Source organism: Centropristis striata, chromosome 2, assembly GCF_030273125.1.
Source record: "Centropristis striata isolate RG_2023a ecotype Rhode Island chromosome 2, C.striata_1.0, whole genome shotgun sequence".
Taxonomy (NCBI): Eukaryota; Metazoa; Chordata; class Actinopteri; order Perciformes; family Serranidae; genus Centropristis; species Centropristis striata.
This window is the reverse complement of record NC_081518.1, coordinates 40,217,645-40,237,309: the sequence shown is the minus strand read 5'-3', so window position 1 is coordinate 40,237,309 and position 19,665 is coordinate 40,217,645. Positions and strand designations below refer to the sequence as shown.

At 37.4% G+C, this 19,665-nt stretch overlaps 1 protein-coding gene across 3 annotated transcripts in view; it reads left to right on the top strand.

Annotated features, from left to right (window-relative positions):
• Window positions 1–5,179: 5,179 nt before the first annotated feature.
• abcc12 (ATP-binding cassette, sub-family C (CFTR/MRP), member 12) overlaps window positions 5,180–19,665 on the top strand; it is a 28,696-nt gene continuing 14,210 nt past the window's right edge. The window contains exons 1-13 of one of the 3 annotated variants that reach the window (XM_059356624.1): window positions 5,180–5,194; window positions 9,447–9,500; window positions 10,031–10,179; window positions 11,012–11,158; window positions 11,379–11,526; window positions 12,315–12,551; window positions 13,788–13,961; window positions 14,562–14,709; window positions 15,355–15,503; window positions 15,658–15,765; window positions 17,511–17,729; window positions 17,814–17,885; window positions 18,113–18,237. In XM_059356624.1, the coding sequence (XP_059212607.1) occupies window positions 9,453–9,500; window positions 10,031–10,179; window positions 11,012–11,158; window positions 11,379–11,526; window positions 12,315–12,551; window positions 13,788–13,961; window positions 14,562–14,709; window positions 15,355–15,503; window positions 15,658–15,765; window positions 17,511–17,729; window positions 17,814–17,885; window positions 18,113–18,237 (1,724 nt within the window). In that variant the 5' untranslated portion in view covers window positions 5,180–5,194; window positions 9,447–9,452. Of the gene's footprint in view, window positions 5,195–7,702; window positions 7,745–9,446; window positions 9,501–10,030; window positions 10,180–11,011; window positions 11,159–11,378; window positions 11,527–12,314; window positions 12,552–13,787; window positions 13,962–14,087; window positions 14,442–14,561; window positions 14,710–15,354; window positions 15,504–15,657; window positions 15,766–17,510; window positions 17,730–17,813; window positions 17,886–18,112; window positions 18,238–19,665 lie in introns of those variants that run through there. The other 2 variants (XM_059356616.1, XM_059356631.1) reach the window with 2 other exon arrangements.

Below are 19,665 nucleotides of genomic sequence, written 5' to 3'. Positions count from 1 at the left end.
TTGTACTTAATAAAAGTTTACTGCAAGTGAAAGGAGAGTATTCATTTATTCTCTCTTATTTTGCCCAAGGGCAATTCCTCCTACACAGCTTTCAAACCTTTTGAAGGTATTCATTAGCTTCTTAGTCATATTAATATTACTACCTTTTTCTATCTATCAATTTTTTTTTGATGATTTAGCTGAATATGTTGACCAATTCTGACTTGCAGTTAAATCTGCTTTAGACACAGTGGAAGGGACTTGATGTTTTATATATTGGGACCTTGTATTGCAATAATTGTTTTTTACTTCAAAGTAGTAGTGGAACCAGTGGACGTTTATGGTTTGGAGTGCTCCAGATCAGATTCAGACATAACACTATCAATGAAGAACATGTCATCATGTAACAGGTTTTTCTGCGACTGAGACACCGTAACATCACCTTTTGGCACCACCACAGCCCTGCTGGATTAGACTCAGACCACAAGGCTGAGCACTGTGTGTAGAGAAATGTACCACAAATCCCTTCTGACGAACGCAGACCAGCATGACGACGGTGCTGTGGCTCAGACACATATGATAGCTGTTAAGGGATGAGGGACACTCCTAATACCTTCAAAACAGACAAATTATGGCACATCAGAAACAAACATTTATAAAAATGTGTTTAACCCTTTATTGGGCGAAAAACTATATTTGGTAACTTCAGTGGATATCAAAATGGGGTCCCCATGTCTTCTTTCAGCTAATCAGCAAAGATCAGGCTTCGTCACAGACCGTGACACATGACATTTGACCAATCAGTATGATAATAATATAATAATATTAAATTTATTGACCTTGACCTCCAATGTAAAAATGAAAAATTTAGAAAAAAAATCTGAAAGAAACAGTCGTGTTATTCTTCATTGACTTGTACGAGGAGAACCTGACTGTGCTGGCATATTAGGGCCAAGTATGAATAAAAATAAAAAATCTATAAGAAAAAAAGTCACAGATTCAAGAGATTTAAAGTGGCAAATCTGCGCGAAAAAAGTTGCAGACTTACGGGAAAAAAACAACTTTTTTCTCGCAGATTCACCACTTTAAATCTCATAAATCTGCACATTTTTTTCTCGTAGATTTGCCACTTTCATCTTGTAAACTTTTTCCTCAAAATATTACCCCCCCTCCCGCAGGTCACATTCTCGCAGTATGTAGTATCCTCCAATATTTCTCTAGGGTTGAAATTTGGAATTTGCAAGTATTTCAATGAGTGCCCTATTAAGGGTTAAATGCACTCCAATAAAAAATTGTTTTGTCATAGTGACTGCTTTGTATCTGCATATACAGTTTATTTGAAAGTAGAAAGAAAATGTGAGTTTCAGGCCCCAACAAGAGCTATTGTGAGTGTTATGTACCAGAGGTGGTATCACACATTGCAGTAAAACAGCCAAAAATGACTCTGGTTACATCATTCAACTCAACTGAGAAAGTTTTGGCACTAAACCAGCAGCACAGAGTCACACAATGTAAGATTTTAGATAAAATCATTGCACATATTAAGTCTTATGCTTTTAACTGAAAACGGTTAAATATTAAATACTGCTCTGAGTGCACTGTGCTCTAAATATTGAACCCAGGGGTGAGGTCAGATCACAATCAAGCACAGCCTGCCCAGTGTGTCAGAGGACGATTTATAATGGGATTTCATGGCCCTTGGCACACCTGTGGCACACCTTTAGCCCACTAGGTACCAGAGATGGGTCATAATCATAGACTTTATAAAACATGGCCATTCACCCCCTTCATTCTCTTTAACCCTTTATCAGGCAAAGAACTATATTTGGTAACTTCAGGTAATATTTCGAGAAAAAAAGTTGCAAATTTACTAGATTAAAGTGCAAATCTACAAGAAAAAAAGTTGCAGATTTAAGAGATTTAAAGTGGCAAATCTGTGCGAAAAAAGTCGCAGATTAACGAGAAAAAGTGGGAAAAAAATAAACTTTTCTTGCAGATTCACCACTTTAAATCTCATAAATCTGCACATATTTTTCTCGTAGATTTGCCACTTTAATCTCGTAAACTTTTTTCTCTCATGTTTTTTTTACACATTCTGGCAGTATGTAATATCCTCCAATATTCTCTAGGGTTGAAATTTGGAATTTGCAAGTATTTCAATGAGTGCCCTATTAAGGGTTAAACACCAGGCACTGACAGTTTGGTGATCCAGTAGAAAGTTTTCCTCGGGGGAAGCCTATTACTGTTTGGAACCTCCAATGTAGCTAACAATGTTTACCTATTTGACAGCGGTGGTGCGTTTAACACCCACTTGTGCCTCTTTAATGGGCGAGGTTTCATCAAAACTTACACTTGATAAACGCATTGTAATTTATTTTCAGAATTATTAAAATCAAATTAATTTAAAATGATAGTTCAATAATGTACTGAAGTTTTTTTTATTTTTTTAGCAAATAAAAAAGAACAGTGGATTACTTATTATAATAACTTTATTTATATAGCACCTTTCAAAAACAAGTTACAAGGTCCTGTACAACAGAAATAAAACTTATCAAACACAATTTACTGACAATAACAAAATAAAACAAGAAGAAGAAATTACATTGGACTTAAAAAATGTAAAATTTAAAATCACCAATCACAACAAGGTAATCATACAACAATAATAAAAGGAAATTAAGAGAAGGCCAATCGATACAAGTGGGTTTTTAAAAGAGATTTAAAAGAAACCACTGAGCTTCCCTGCCTGAGATCTCCAGGCAGGGAATTCCACAGCTGTGGAGCACGAACTGCGAAGGTCTGGTCACCTTTTGTAATAAGACGGGACCTCGGGACCAGAAGCAAAGCTGTGCCACAGAATCTCAGGCAGCGTTCAGGCTCGTAGGGTAAAAGCATCTCATTGATATAGGCAGGAGCCTGACCATTCAGGGCTTTAAAAACAAGTAATAAAATCTTCTAATCAATTCTAAAACTCACAGGCAGCCAATGGAGGGCAGCAAGGGTTGGAGAGATATGGCACTCATTGAAATACTTGCAAATTCCAAATTTCAACCCTAGATAATATTGGAGGATATTACATACAGCCAGAATGTGTAAAAAAACATAAATAAATAAATAATATTAGTAATATAATAATAATAATAATAATAATAATAATAATAATAATAGTTTACGAGATTAAAGTGGCAAATCTACGAGAAAAAAATGCAGATTTGTGCAGATTTATGAGATTTAAAGTGGCAAATGAACACAATGAAAACGACGATACCCCAGTACAAAGCCACAAGGAGAAAACATACAAACAAACAAACTAACAAACAAACAAAAAATTGAAAAAAAGAAACATGAATTTAGCCCAAACAGATTTATAGAGAGACTGGTTATATACACAGATTCCAGGATAAAAAGAGAATCATATGAAAAGTTAACTAAATTCAAAGTAACCCTTGGAGGACAGCAATAGCTTTAGACCAGCTGAGTATGTTCTCCGGTCTAGCATTATTAATCCTGGCTGTTGACCTCTCAAGAAGACAGACAAAAAAACAATAAAAGCCTCTTGAAATTCGTGACAGGTTCAAACCAGTTTTTAATTATGGTTTTCTTGGCAGCCGTAGAAGCTGCTAGTATTATTCTTTTCTGCTGAAATGAAAATAAAATGTTGGGATTAGATCCAATAAGATATAGAATAGGACATAAGGGAAGCACTTTATCTGAACTGAAGTCTGTACTGAAGTTTATCTACAAGTTGCTGCTGATTGGTTCACCCCTCTGATACACCCACCAAAGGAGATAAACCGTACATCACAGCCCGTTGCACACGTCTCACCGTTTTTAAAGGACACGTCATTTAACCTGAAAACAGTAGAAAATTGGTGCACACCCTTTACCTTGAACGTGGTGCCCCTGTAGTTGAATTGAATTAAATTGAGTATTTTTTTAAACTCTGGTTTTGACATGTTTACTGGTCTACTCCCTAAATAAGGGATGATAATATAGTCAGCGGCCAAGATTACACACTGCAAAAAAAGAAAAGTAGGGTGAACACAAAATTTCAAGGCAACAAACTTCGATAAAATTTTAAGTTTGACAATTAAACTAAATATTTTAAGTTTTGTTTTTGAGTTTGCTCAACTCTGAATTCAGATTTTTGAACTTATAATTTTACATTGTAATACCTTTTAATCCTTACTTCTGCTAACTTCTGCAATGTGCTGAATTGGCACGATTGTAACGCCGCTATGAAATGTCAGCTAATGTTGCGACAACAATTTTGAGTTAGCATTGATGCGCTCATGGCTACTCTTGTAGCTGTAACCATAGACATATATATATATATATATATATATATATATATATATATATATGTCTATGGTTACAGCTATATATATATATATATATATATATATATATATATATATATATATATATGTCTATGGCTGTAACCATAGCTGTAACAAGCAGCGCCGCTAGCATCAGTTAGCCGCTAGCATCAGTTAGCCGCTAGCATCAGTTAGCCGCTAGCTTTCGCTAATGACCGAATTTCACCGCTTTCCCCCATTTCACAACAAAGAAATAAGAGTTAGCAGAACTATTGTCCCTTGTTGTGAACCCCAACTTAAAGATATAAGTAACAACAACTCACAAACTTGTTTTTGAGCAGACAACTGGCTTTTGTTGTGCTAACTTACATTATTGCCCTAAATGTCAATAATTTATATTTCCAAGTTTTACCAACTTAAATCACTGTTTTAGGCATAAAATACAACTTTTCTTCTTTTGCAGTGCAGGTTTCCCTGAAGTTAGCATGTAAACACTGTTATGACCAGGGGTCATATGGTTCATTGTTTTGTTCCTTGCAGTGCCTGGTGCAGGTGTTCCTCCCTGCCAGAGGAGGTGCTGCTTGGGGTTCTTTGTCTCTCTCCTTTCTGTTTCCCAGATGGTGGTTGGAGTCCTGGTGGGATTGGACACAGCTGATTGAACATCTTTAAAAGATGGCTGCTGAGGACACCTCTCTGGGCCCTTTGTCTGACTCCCAGCCAGATGCAATAGTGGGAAATGTTTGTTGACTGTTGTCAGTAATTGTTGTAATCTTTGTTCTCTGTTGTATTATTTATAACAAAGATTCTTTAAGTTAATTGTTGCAGTCCTGGTAGGTAGGGATGGTTAGCCTTTAGTTTTATAACTTTTCTCCTGTTTTTTTTTTAAGGGAGTTCAGGTAAGAAACCTGTATTTTATTTTACACATCTTTATTTTCAGGTCAGTTGTGAACAATAAATCATATTGGGCTGCTTATCGGTTTACGCTTGTCTCTGGGAGTTAGGGAGGGGGCAGAGAGCACTGGTTACCCTAGGCCAGGGCGCAACAACACACAGCTGCAGTGGGGTGTAGCTTTCTGCAATGGAAAATATCAATAAAAGCAGGAATATGACCGGAAATTGCTGCCAAATTCACAACATCGGCAGCCACTGTGATAGGTTTCTCTGACAGACGGAGCGTTCAGGACGGTGGGAAAACCCACGATTTTGCTCACTGTGATTACTTTTTAAGCAAGCTAGACAGCCAAACAATACAAATTACTGGTGGTGCAACATTTTATGTATGACAGAAAATAAGGAAAAGCATTATGGTTTCAATTTATTTTTTTCATTCATATGGTGAAAATATTCGCTTTCGCTTATTTTCTTCATATCGAACATGTCTCTTCCCCCAGGCCATAGACTATAAATATCATCAACCTGTTAAAATAATCACCTAATTCATTTTTTCAAGTTTAGCAGGAAATACAAAAAACATCACCAAAAGTGTAACATATGACATTTATTGATCATTTCACTCAAAAAGGATGTAATAAAGGATGGCTATTGGCATAGTAATAACACTGTGCAAATGATGTAACTTAAGAGAAATAAATGACTTAGGCAATTTTTGAACATGCCTTTGTGACTTTAGCAAGATATGGTAACACTTTATTTTGAAGGGGTCTACATAAGAGCCTGTCAGAAACATGACATGACAAGTATCATGAGCATTAATGTTACTTCAAAGTGTCATTAATGTTCATGACACATCCCATGTCTTGTTTATGACAGGCTCATGTCACTCTTATATAGACACCTTAGAGTAAAGTGTTACCAATATTAGTGTCAACAATAAAACACTGATAAACTAAACTGATAACTAAACAATCTCCCTCTAGCTCTTCTTTGCTCAGTTCTTATCTGATGCCTATGAATGTGGCAAATTGTCAAAGAAGTGATGATCTTAACCCTTTGATGCACAACATGGGTCTAAAGTGACCCGACAGAGTTTTTGTGTTCTATATCTTTGCAATAATTCATCATTCAGTATTTCAGGTTTTCCTCAATAAGTTTGTTTTTGATCATCATACATCTTAATTTTTATGTTTTCCTTTATTCATTTTTGAATAAAATCCTGTTTTCTGTCACTATTCTTCTAATACACAACATGGGTGAAAAATGAGCCATATCCATTTTTTAGCTAAGTAGCTTGTTAAGCTAACTTCTTGGCTAAGTATTTAGCTAAGTAGCTTGCTAAGCTAACTACTTACTAAGTATTTAGCTTAGCAAGCTACTTAGCCAAATAGTTAGCTATGTAATAGTACAAAAACCTTTTTTCTTCATAAATTATGAGAAGCAAAATTAAAATAAGTAGCTTGCTAAGCTAACTACTTAGCTAAATTATTGGCTAAGTAGTTAGCTTAGCAAGCTACTTAGCCAAGTAGTTAGCTATGTAATATTACAAAAACTTTTTTTCTTCATAAATTAAGAGAAGCAAAATGAAAAGTAGCTTGCTAAGCTAACTACTTAGCTAACTTCTTGGCTAAGTAGTTAGCTTAGCAAGCTACTTAGCCAAGTAGTTAGCTATGTAATAATACTAAAACTTTTTTTCTTCATAAATTATGAGAAGCAAAATGAAAATAATGATCTATTGTTATCAAAACAAGATATTTAAAGAATACTAAGAATATTCAATCATAAAATAAGTTGATATCAAAAGATAGAGCACAGAAACACACAGCAGCATTAAATAACATGGGGAATGAATGAGGGTCATTTTTGACCCATGTTGTGCATCAAAGGGTTAAAGGGGTAAAATCACATGATCTGATCAACTGAGGATGTAGGCGATTTTACCATAGGTGGCCGGTGTCATGAGGAGATGATTTAGGCAAAAAAACAAACAATTTTGACACAAAATGAGTAGTGCGATTATTTTAACAGGGAGACGATATCTAACCTAGTCATGCCATAACTGCTCTCGGTGAGTTTCTGTGCTGGATCACCTGCATTGAATAATATAGTAAATTACTTTTTTTTGCTATTTTTTGTGTCTTTAAGTACTAAAGCCACAAACAATTTTGGACTTTTTAATTTATTTTGTTTTTACCAGTGCTTCTGTAGTCTACTATATCTACGGTTCGCCTGGGCTGGCCAGACTGGCTTCCCAAGATAACATAAAATGGATTTATTTTTTCATTTTTAATTACTCTGTTTAAACTGAGTTAAAACAAAACGTTACCACATCCCAGTCTTAATCTTGAAATCTCATCTGGTTAACTATTAGTAGCTGGCATGACTGCACATAAACTCCAAGGAGTGAGGAGAGATATTCACCTCTAAACAGGCAAACCTTTGATCTCTGTAAAAGCCAGTTGTGTAAACTGTGAGTAAAATGCTGCTCCAGTGTCAGCTGTAGAGTCAGTATCAACACGCTGCAGTGGGTCTTCCTGCTCCTTCACACAGAGGTATTGTTTCATTTCGCTACTTTACAGTTTCACTCAGCTCAGTTTAAATAAGCTTTAATAAGTTCTGGTAGTTCATTTTTAGTCTTTTTTATTGAAGTTCACTTCTAGTACCTGCTCTTGTTCAATTTAATTTGACTTTGTCAAAAGTTTGGAATTGCCTGCTACAAAAGCTTGATTGTGCCTAGTCAGATAACCGAGAGGATTATTTTTTAAATGGCCTTAAAAAAGACCAATAGATTATTTACCAATAGATGTTGTTTTGTATGAAGGGTTTACAAAATTGTATGTTCTGTACAAAACACTACAAAGTTTCAAAACTGAAAGAGACAAAGATACCTCTGAGCAACAGTTACATGAAAAATAGAACAATGAACAGTAATGTTCAAAGAATGTTTAAATGTTTGAATGTTTAATGTTTAAAGAAACTGGAAGCTTAGCATGCAAAATGTGTGTAAATTTAAACAGGGCCAGGTTCTGGGAAACAAATTCAAAATTGAGGATATTCTGAGGGAATAATAGTTTAAACAGTATTCTGCTGTCATGCAACACTGAGTTTTTCTTTCTTTTAGTTTAAATAGCCATTAATGAAGGACAGAGGATTCCAAACTAATGGTTAGCTCAAATATGTCATTTTGTTAGGTCTATAGTCTAACCTAATTCAAACGATGGATGTTACTTGCATCATAGCTGTATTTTGTTGTTATAGGTTTCAAATAGTGCTCAAATCTTTGGCCAGTTAATTCACTGTTCAGTATTCAACACATCTCAGCAAACTAAAACTGTTTACTTGGTTGTTAGTGTGAAAATAATCATTGATAAAGTGGATATTACATTACCTGCAGCAGTTTGGACAAAAAAGCTGTGTCACCCTGATCTTTGGTCTTGTGTTGGTTTAGCATTTGGTGGTTTTAGGTCAACCGTATTACATAACTTCATATTATAACACAAATTACACCTGATCAACCATGCTCCATACAATATGCATGTCAGGTTGTAAAGTACTGCTTTTCAGCTCTTCTTGTATTTTTCTTTGACAGTATGAGCGTCGGAAAGGGGCAGATAGGAGGAAGATGCCTGTCATTCATTGACACACAAGTAAAAGACAAATCCAATCCAATCCAATCCCCTTTATTTATATAGCACAATTTTAGCAAACACAAGGTTTCCAAAGTGCTGCAAAAACAATAAATACATAACAAATGGCAAATAGTGCAATGTTTACATATTGGGATAATATGCAACATTAAATGTAGATACAGTAACTGCAAAATGATCCTTCCTGCTGACAAACCAAAACCCAACTTCCTTGGTAGAGTAATAGGCTGTAAAGTAAACAGGGATATGTGGAATGAGAAGTAATGTGAAATGAGTAATGAGAAGGGTTAAAATCAAACTAAATTGTCATTCCCTGAGCTTTTAGTATATTATTAGTATATTATTTTGACCTAACTTGTAATGCCGTATGAGTTGTCATAACATACATGTAATGCATCTTTAAACCTGCTGAAAGCTCACAACAACACTTGAAGACTGACTTGTGTGGCAAAATGATAATCTTCATGTTGTAACACAGTGCAAACTGAGATGATCTGAATAATTACAGCCTCCAGCCAGATGCTGTTAAAAGTACATGTTTCAAAAATGTTTCCACTTTCAATCTCTTGTGGCCATTAAAATAATGACTTTCCTTCCCTCGGTTCAGGACAAAATGAGGAAGGCGTATTCTTTGGAGAACAGAACTAGAGAAGTCTCTGTTGTAAGTATAGCACAATCAGTAGCTTCCAGCAAAACACCGGACCTTTTACATGTTGCTTTTACTGCTTCAGATCTTTTCCTCTCCTATTATTTCACCTGCATCCTGTGTTTTTGTTGCCGGTTTGTTTGATCCACTTTTTGTGACTATTTACCTGAAATGCCCCCTCTCTCTCTCTCTAACTCTCTCTCTCTCTCTCTCTCTCTCTCTCTCTGTGTGTCAAGTGAAAAAGTGTCAGAAAAAAAAAGGATAACAGTAAGGAAAGCAATATTTACAATAAATGATTATAATTCTATTATTCATTTTAAAAGAAAAGAAAAACGAATAACAATAAAAGAAAGCAATATTTACAATCATTGAATTACAATAAATATATCTCTCTATCTCTCTATCTATCTATCTATCTATCTATCTATCTATCTATCTATCTATCTATCTATCTATCTATCTATCTCCCTGCCACTTCTGTTTCATACTCAACAAATGTTAAAATCTGCATTTCTGTCTCCCTCTCTGTATTTATGACCCTTCAGATAGAAGATGGTTTCCAGCAGAGGACTGAGTCTCCCTCTAGTCCAGAACATTCAGATTCAGACAACAGGAGACAAGCTCACCCTACCCTGTTTGGAAAATACAGCCAGAGCCTTCAGACCCTGAAACCTTTCCGCTGGTCCTCGCCTGAGTCAGTATCATTGATGACATCAATCGTCTACTTTGATTGACTTATATATGATTTAACCCTTTGATGCACAACATATAAACACCTTCTAACGCACAACATGGGTCAAAAATGACCCACATTCATTCCCCATGTTATTTCTTGCATGCTGGCTGTGTGTTTGAATATGTTTTTTTTTATTACAACAGATCATTATATCCTTATTTCCTTTCATACTTGATGAAGAAAAATAGTTTTTGTATTATTACATCAAGTTTACACACATGGGTCAAAAAAGACCTTGTGCATTAGAAGCATAGTGATACAAAAAGTGATACACTAAATTAACAATTTGAGTATATTTGTAACTATGTTTGTCTTATTTTTAAGGTTTAACTTTAAAAGAGTTGTTAGAATCACCGGATTACATTGGAAAATCACATATTTTAACATTTGAGACTTATTAGAGCCACCAAATAATAATTTCCATCGGAAAAACACCAATTTAACAAAATAGGATAGTTAATATTTGTGTCTGCTTTGTCAGGTTTTAAATTGGTGATTGGTGAATTAATGACAACATATAAACACTTTCTACATGGGTAAAAAATTACCTTGTACATTTGAAGCGTAGTGATAAAAAAAGGGGGGGTTTTATTCAAAAAGTAAGAAATGAAAACAAAAAGTTAGGATGTATGATGATGATTGATGATGAAGTTATTTGCAAAGACCCTTGTTGTGCATCAAAGGGTTAATAAACAATTTAAAATCAACATGTTTACTGATAAATAATGTACTTGGCTTTCACATATTTTTAAGCATATTTTTGCATACTGGGTGCTGTTTCCATGTCTAGGTCCCACCCGTTGGACAATGCAGGTTTCGTGTCTTTTACAACCTTTGCATGGATGACCCCCATGATGTGGGCCTTGTTCAGGAACAAGCTGGACATCAGCTCTCTCAACCTGTCTAAGGCGGATGCAGCAGAAACCAGCGGAGACAGGTCTGACACTGGCTGCATATTACTACTGTGATTAGATGCAATTAGAGTACAGTTAACTTAAAGACATGAAACATGACAAGCCTATAAAAGTCAGAGCTGGAAAAGATATTGTAAAAATGCAAACAAATTATGAATTTGATGAGATGTTTGCTGCATTTCAAGGGTGTTACTGTTTTACTGGCTATAGATCAGCAGGGCTGTTTGTGTGTGTTGTGAACAGGCTCCAGAGACTCTGGGAGGAAGAAGTGGCAAAGGTTGGCCTGGAGAAGGCTTCTCTGACTCGAGTGATGCTTCGCTTTCAAAGAACCAGGCTGATTATTTCTGTCATTACTGGTGTCCTTGTCATGATTTCAGCGTTTCTGGGCCCGGTAATTTTTTACGATTTATTTATCAACAGTACCAGTGCTTCATCGATTGGCCAGATCTAGTGGCCTTCTCTGACATTTGTCCTAATAACACATTTATGGTTAACATGCCTGAAGAAGTATTCCGACCTTTCTCTTCAGCTGAAGTATCAGTACTGTAAAAATATTCCATGAGTAGAAGTCTCGCAGGGCTACAAGGTGGTGTGGTGGGCAGCACTTTTGCCTAACAGCAAGAGGGTCGCAGGTTCGACTCCAGCCTGTGTGTGGAGTTTGCATGCTCTCCCCATGTCAGCGTGGCTTCTCTCCGGAGCACTGAGGTTTAATTGGTGACTCTAAAGTGTCCGTAGTAAATGAGAGTGTGAATGGTTGTCTGCCCTGTGATAGTCTGGTGACCTGTGTTCCCGGCCTCTCGCCTAATGTCAGCTGGGATTGGCTCCAGCCCCCCCCCTGCAGATAAGCGCTGAAGAAATTAATCCTTGACTCACTTTGTAAAACGAAATGTACTTCCTGGATCAACAATTACCTAAAATACCTCATGGATGTTACTGCCAAAGGTGCAGTAGATAAGTAGCGAGAACACTGACTTTTGTTTTCACATCTAAAATTAAACAGAGCATAAAGTATAACTAGCTCAAAATTGCACTTAAGCACCGTTCTTGACTTGAAGTCTTTACGTGACCATTAAAGAAAAGTTTTGTGACTGAGAAATTAACTGTTTTTTGATAATGTAGTAATGTCAAGTTTGTTAAAGTAATAAAAAAAAATAACTAATGCTTTCTCTTTCCTCTCAGGCTATTCTGGTCAATGAGATCCTAAACTATGCTGAGTACCCAGAGAAGTCCACAGTGTCCCATGGTGTTGGTCTGGCCTTCGCATTGTTCACCACCGAGTTCCTCAAAATCTACTTTATATCCATGCTGTGGGCACTGAACCTGCGCACAGCCTGCAGACTGAAGGGAGCCTTCTCTGTAATGGCCTTTGAGAAAGTCATCTCTCTGCGGGTTCACAGCGGCATTTCAATGGGAGAGGTAAAGACTGGGTTACAGACATCATAGTTGATGCTTATTTTAATGCAGGGGGGCCTGCATTTCTCTAGGAAAGTGATCTCACACACCAGAATCACCCGTCATGCCGATAATGTAGTTCTCCCTCTATCTGTATCAGAATTTGTATGTACTGTACACTGCAAAAAAGCCAATTTGTATTTTTTGGCCTAAAACAGTGATTTAAGTTGGTAAAACTTGGAAATATAAATGATTGACATTTAGGGCAATAATGTAAGTTAGCACAACAAAGGAAGTCAGTTGTATGCTCAAAAACAAGTTTGTGAGTTGTTACTTTCTTTAAGTTGGGGTTCAAAACAAGGGACAATAGTTCTGCTAACTCTTATTTCTTTGATGTGAAATGCGGGAAAGCGTTGAAATTCATTAGCGAAAGCTAGCGGCTAACTGATGCTGGCGGCTAACTGATGCTAGCGGCGCTGCTTGTTACAGCTACAAGAGTAGCCATTAGCATATCAATGCTAACACAACATTGTGGTTGCAACATTAGCTGACATTTCATAGCGGCGTTACAATCGTGCCAATTCAGCACATTGCATAAGTTAGCAGAAGTAAGGATTAAAAGTTATTACAATGTAAAATTATAAGTTAGTACAGTTAAAATATTTAGTTTAACTGTCCAACTTAAAATTTTATCGAAGTTTGTTTCCTTGAAATTTTGAGTTCACCCAACTTTTCTTTTTTTGCAGTGTAGCCTCAGCCTGGCTACAGTTAAGACTTTATCATATAAATTTTTTTTTTAATTCTTTATAACTTCTTCTTTCTCGAGCAGGAACATCCAGTCCTTTATAACACTATTTTGTATAATAGTTATAACACTATTTTGTATAATAGTTAACAAGATATAATCAGAGGTCATCTCCCAACTACTTATTAAACTAAACAGAATAAGAATTACGTCTCTCCCAAAATGTTATCAGGACTAAAAAACATGTTTTGAGGGGAAATGCATTTGTGGATTAATTATAAAATCATATGACCAAATCGTCCTACATGCACGTCATTGCTGTTACAGGGGATTTTTTAATTTAATATTCTTACATTTTTGTTCTTGTTCTCTGCTTCACGTTGTTTTTAATCCTGGTTTGTGAGGGCAAACTTCTCCGTCATAAACATGTTGTGGATACTATAAGTTGAAGAAGTGCATTCTTGGTAAATGTGGTTCACAGTCTTTCTCTCCCTCCTTCCCTGTCTATCGTGCAGATGATTAGCGTTTTGACCAGCGATGGCCACAAATTATATGAGGCGGCATTGTTTGGGAGCTTCGTGCTGTCCAGTCCTGTGCTCCTTATTGCGTGTGTTGTCTACGCCTGCTACTTTCTGGGCTACACTGCACTGACCGGAGTTTGCACCTACCTCATCTTCATCCCCGTACAGGTCTGTACACTATCAGATGCACATACAGTTGTTCTCATTAGCATCTCAAATAAATGGATTCATCTGATTTCCCCCCTATAGCCCACAGCTACTGTGCTAGAGGTGTAAACACCAACTCTCCCCTAGTGCTCGGAGCAGTCTTTAACTGAGCTAGCGTAAATGATCTACAATTTTTATTATTTATTAATTATTACCAGGTATGGTCACCAAGTCGCCGTGACTGGCCTATATCACTAAATCATAACAGATTTAAGATACTGTTGTTGTTGTTTTTTTAATATGGTAGGTTATTAATATTTTAATTTCTAAATTAAAAGCAATCTGACCATATTTTTCTGCAGTTTAATTATCTATAGTTGGTAAGTAGCAGGGCTGTCAGTGTGGTTGCAGGTTTTGTGCCGACCTGTCTGGCTGGAACAAAAACTACTGCTGAGCCTTTAATGGATCAGGTTGATTTAAAGCTTTCCATTTCACATTCATGTGAGGTATTTTCCTAAACATATTATCCACAAGGACAACCCTAAATTACCTGCATTTGCTCTTTCGATGCTTGTTTTCTATTCACACTAATATTAATATTGGGTTTTTTTCTGCTTTCAGTTTGGCTTGGCCAGGCTCATTAACCTATTCAGATGGAGAGCCATATTGATAACCGACAACCGTGTTCGCACAATGAACGAGATTCTCAACAGCATCAAACTTATCAAGATGTATGCCTGGGAAGATTCCTTTGAAGAGAAAATTGCAGGTATGTAGTAAGGTAGCTGCATATTGTCTTGAGAGAATAAAAAATGTTCAAATTGAATAATCTCCAGAAAACTGTATCTATATAATCAGTAGGAAACATTATAATGTAGATGTATCATTAGAAAATAAAATCAAAATGGTTTCCCCTCCTCATTTCCCTTCTGGTGATATTCAGGTGCTTTTTCTTTGTAAAAGCTCTACATATTTCATATTATTTTTTGACATGGAGAAATATAACATCTCGTGTTTAGTTTAAACACAAAACCATAAGAATAATAGATTTAAATGTGCCTTATGCTTCCTCATGTTCACTTACTGCACTCCATTTTAGATTATGTGGAACACTGTGATTGGCTTAAATATATTTTATTTTTAAAAATGTGCACATTTCTAGTTAGATATTAGTTATCATAGACATCCTAGAACATTAAGTCCATTGGAATGGATGGGGGACATCTGACCAGCTTAAGTGAAATTATATAAAACAGTATTCTAAAAATCTAATGTAAATACAGTTTTCTAGGTACTTTAATAACTTGCTACAATGAAGGAACTCAGTGTACAACTGTGGGCTGAAATGTGATGAGAAGTGAAGGTAAAAAACCTTAAACTACTCTCCAAATATGTGATGTTGTCTCTCTTATAGAGTTTAGGAAAGATGAGAAGAAGGAAATTAGGAGTGTCAGTTACATCCAGAATATCAATGCCAGCATCACCAGCATCATCCCAACCTTAGCCACTGTCCTCACCTTTGTTGTACACACGGCGCTGGGCTTAAAGCTCACCACCACCGAAGTGAGTACCACAGCAGTGCATCACATGCACCAAAACAGCTTGTTCCATAATGGCCACTGTGTGATTTCTGTGGTTTATTAGAGGTTAAAACAAATACATGACCTCATCAATTTTGTATAGTGTGAGACATAGTTTCATTCTTTGTTATTACCAGGCCTTCACCACCATCGCCATCTTCAACTCCATGAGGTTCTGCCTGAGTATACTGCCCCTGTCTGTGAAGGCCCTGGCTGAGGCTGCTATATCACTGAGACGGCTGCATGTAAATTCCTCTCTTTAGCACTTTTCATACTGAGTTTCGGCAAAAGTGTCGTAACGAGCTCTGCCAGCATCCCGATTTAGGACATTCATGTTAACCCTTTCATAGTGCCATTTCATGCCGCAACATTTATGGATCTGTTACGTCTCTGTTACAACCCAGTTGGGGTCTAGGGAAACACAACGTCGGTGAACTCAGGCAAATACAGATATTTATTGATTAACAGCAAAATAAACAAAAGGTAACGAAAGGAGAACCTTCTCCAGGCTAGTAAAAGTGGTACAAAGTGAGGCAATGAACAAAGGGCGGTGGGTGGCGCCAACTCATAAAACAAACAAACTTAAACAAACTTCCTACTCGGTTTTTCCCCAAAACTGTTCTATTTAAAACACAATAAACAAAAGAACTCTGGCTGACTAAGCTGATTTGAACTACACAAACAAAAATACAGAAATGCAACCACCCATAAATTAGTGAAACTAACAAATGTAATAATCGAAGTGTGGTGTGAATAAATGTGAAAAAGAAAAACTAAAATGCCCAAATAATAATTAACGATAACAATTCGAGTGCCTCAATTTCTAATACACACTGGGTTCTCAAATATAACAAAGAGAGACACTTCACACAAGGCCACTCAAAGACAAAGAAGGGCCGTCCACAGCCGCGCAAAGCTGCTCTTAAAGCCGAGCTGGAGGCAGGTGATTGGACGCCAGACCAATCGAGCTGAAGAGGGCGGAGCCATGGGAAACACTGCGACCTGCTACCGGCACTCGGCGGAGGTGTTACCCAGCAGGGATTCCCTCTGACAGAGCCAGTGACGTATCCTGTGGTCCTGAGGCACAAACAGAGCAAAACCAAAACACACACAACGTACCCCAAGGACGTAACAGTCTCGCACTATGAACACACCCGAAGCGGGATGCTGGCATCAAATGATCCCACCAATTTTCCGCCTCCAGAGGTAGTCACAGAGGTGGGAAACGGGCCATCCCGGCAAGGTGGAATATTTGACGTCGCACGTGACGTCTAACACACACCTCTCACTTGGTCCGACAGTCTTCGAATCACTGTTCAGCTGCACAACAACTGCGGCCACCGTCGCTAACTGTGCACAGCTTCCGCCACTTATTGTAAACAAACTGGCATCGTTATCTGCATTATCATTGAGTGTCCGGTGCTTGTTGTAAACAAACGGAGGTCGTTAAGTGCACACTTACTGCTGCAGCACATACGTACTTCACTGCTACAGGGCTAATTGTGTAGCCTATTAGCACTGTGCTACTGCACACCGGATTGCTCTATGAAAGGGCATGAATATCAAGCCTTCGCGGGATCACTATGAATGGCCCCTATGAATTATTATCATTATTATTATTGTGGAATGAAGTGGGAGGAGACGGTAGAGCAGCAGCAGTATGTGTACAATAAGTGATGACAGCGGTGAGTGCATTCAAAACAATGATTGCGGAAGAACTGCATGTCCAGCTGTGTCTCACCGTAGAGATTCTTCATATTCAAGCAATGTTGTTTTGGGATCATTTGGTTCCCCAATCACGCTTCTGGGAAGTTCAGATTGCAGGCGAAACACAGAGAATCACAGAGGCTTGAAACGGCAGTCTGAAAGGGGCTTTTGTGTCCTGTGTCCTTTATGGAAACTTTTATAAGTACCTGATTCCAAAATATTTCACTATGGTAATGGATTTCACTTGAAAAAAAACTGAAAATGTTTTGTGTGGCTATTTCAGAAAATATTGCTGCTACAGAATCCAGACAACTACGTGATCCATAAAAAAGACAGTGACTCAGCAATAGTGATGAAAAACGCTACATTTTCCTGGAGCAAACCAGACTCCCCACCGAGCTCAGCCAATGGCATGACAGGACACAAAGCTGAGGAGATGCCCCAGGATAAGAAGGATGGGACTTTGCCAACCCTGAAAAACATCTCCTTCACACTGCCAAAGGTGTTATTTACTACTGATAAGAAATAATTAGGTGAACTGGTTGGGTTAAAGGTGAACTAAAACTCTCCTTGTTATCTCTTGAAGGGCAACCTGCTGGGTGTCTGCGGGAATGTGGGCAGTGGAAAGACGTCACTGATTTCCAGCATTTTGGAGCAGGTTGTCTCCTCCATTGACTGTTTTGTCCTTTTATTGTCTTTTACAGTCTTTTCAAGTCTCTGACAGCATGTCTGACATTACTATTGGCTGTCAATTTTTACAGTTTTACTGTCTGCTACTTTGTTTTGCAACTGATCTGTAATATTATGATATTTTATTCAGATTGTGTTACCTCTAAACCAGATTTAACTAACTCTCATGGTCATCTGCTCATTTTTGTCTCGTAGATGTTCATTCAGCAGGGCTCCCTCACAGCCGACGGGACATTTGCCTACGTTTCCCAGCAGGCCTGGATATTTCATGGAACTGTTCAAGACAACATCCTGATGGGGGAACCTTTTGACCAGTCCAAGTATGTCATTATTTAAAACTGACTTCTTACAGCTAAACAGTACACTGGAACTTGTGCGTCCTTTGTCGGTGTCCTCTTCTCTCCTCTGCCAATAGTTGAGTTTCCATCAACAAATTTCTATGTGCATTGTGAAGATTTGCATGAGAAAAGCTTTATGGAAACATTTGACATCTGATAAAACTTCCGAAAATGTGCATAAAAGGTTTTACGCCGGTAGTTTATGTAGTTAATGTGCTAAAGGGGAGGTGGAAATGTTTTTTCAGAATAAGTTCTGACGTATCGAACATTTAACTCTCATGACTGATCAGCTGCTTCAGTTAAGAACAATTATAAGTTGCCCAATTTAATCTCATTCCTAAATACATATTTTCTCTCATGGGTGGCCAAAGTTGTCCGATTAGCGACCCCTTTTCCTTATCTTTTTTCTATGGCTCAATCTCTTCTTCTACTGTTTACTGACAAATTAGGGGAACAAACATTACACTGCAATCTTCTGACAAAAGTGTGATAACGCAGCTTTGTTTATTTGCTCTAAACCAGTTGATGGAAATGTCTCTAATCCGTATTTTCTTTAATGCGACATTTCAAAATTTCGCGTTCAAAATTCGATTAGACTTGAATGTAAACACGACTACTGCTTTCCCCAGCTCTTTATCTCTGATTTCCTCCCTCCGGCCCACATCGACTGTGTTAGAAGTGTAAACACCAACTTTACCCCAGTGCTCGGAGTAATCGTAAAGTGAGCTAGCGTTAAATGATTGATTTTCATTTTCTGTCAATCAGGAAAATCCCTTAATCAAAGAGTAGTCGGAGGACATCAGAGGGAAAACAGAAAAGATTTTCTCCATTAAATATGATCAGGTTTCACCAGTGACAGCTGTTAAATATTACATAGTTAAAGTGAAGCAAGAAATGACAAAGGCGCCATTGTTTCTATTAAAAGTCAGTGTAGCGATAAATAGATGTTAAAGCTTGATTACATAATGATGCTTTGTTTTGATACTTGAAACGACGTTAATATTTCACACAAGTGTTCATCATAGCAGTAATGTAGACTACTTTCTTTTCACGTGACAATATTTAACTGGGAGAGAGCCCTTCTTATCTCAGTGAGTTTGCATAGCGAGGTAGTCAAGCAAGAACAGAGGTCATCTCTGTTATCTGACAGTTTTATCATTAGGGAAATCACCCCATGCTGCCAGAGACTGCAGGGAGTGTGACTGCTCACCTGTGTACAGGGTTTAAATTAGTCACATCATACAGCCAGCATTTATGAGTTGGGTTAGGTCATAAAGTAGTGTGGAAATCCTTATTATGTCTGAAATAAATACTGTGGGAAAGGTCAACATACACAAGACAAGAATGTAAAGCATTGTTAACCTTCATATTGTCGCCCTGTCAACTGTCCTTTTATCTGTTTATAGAGCA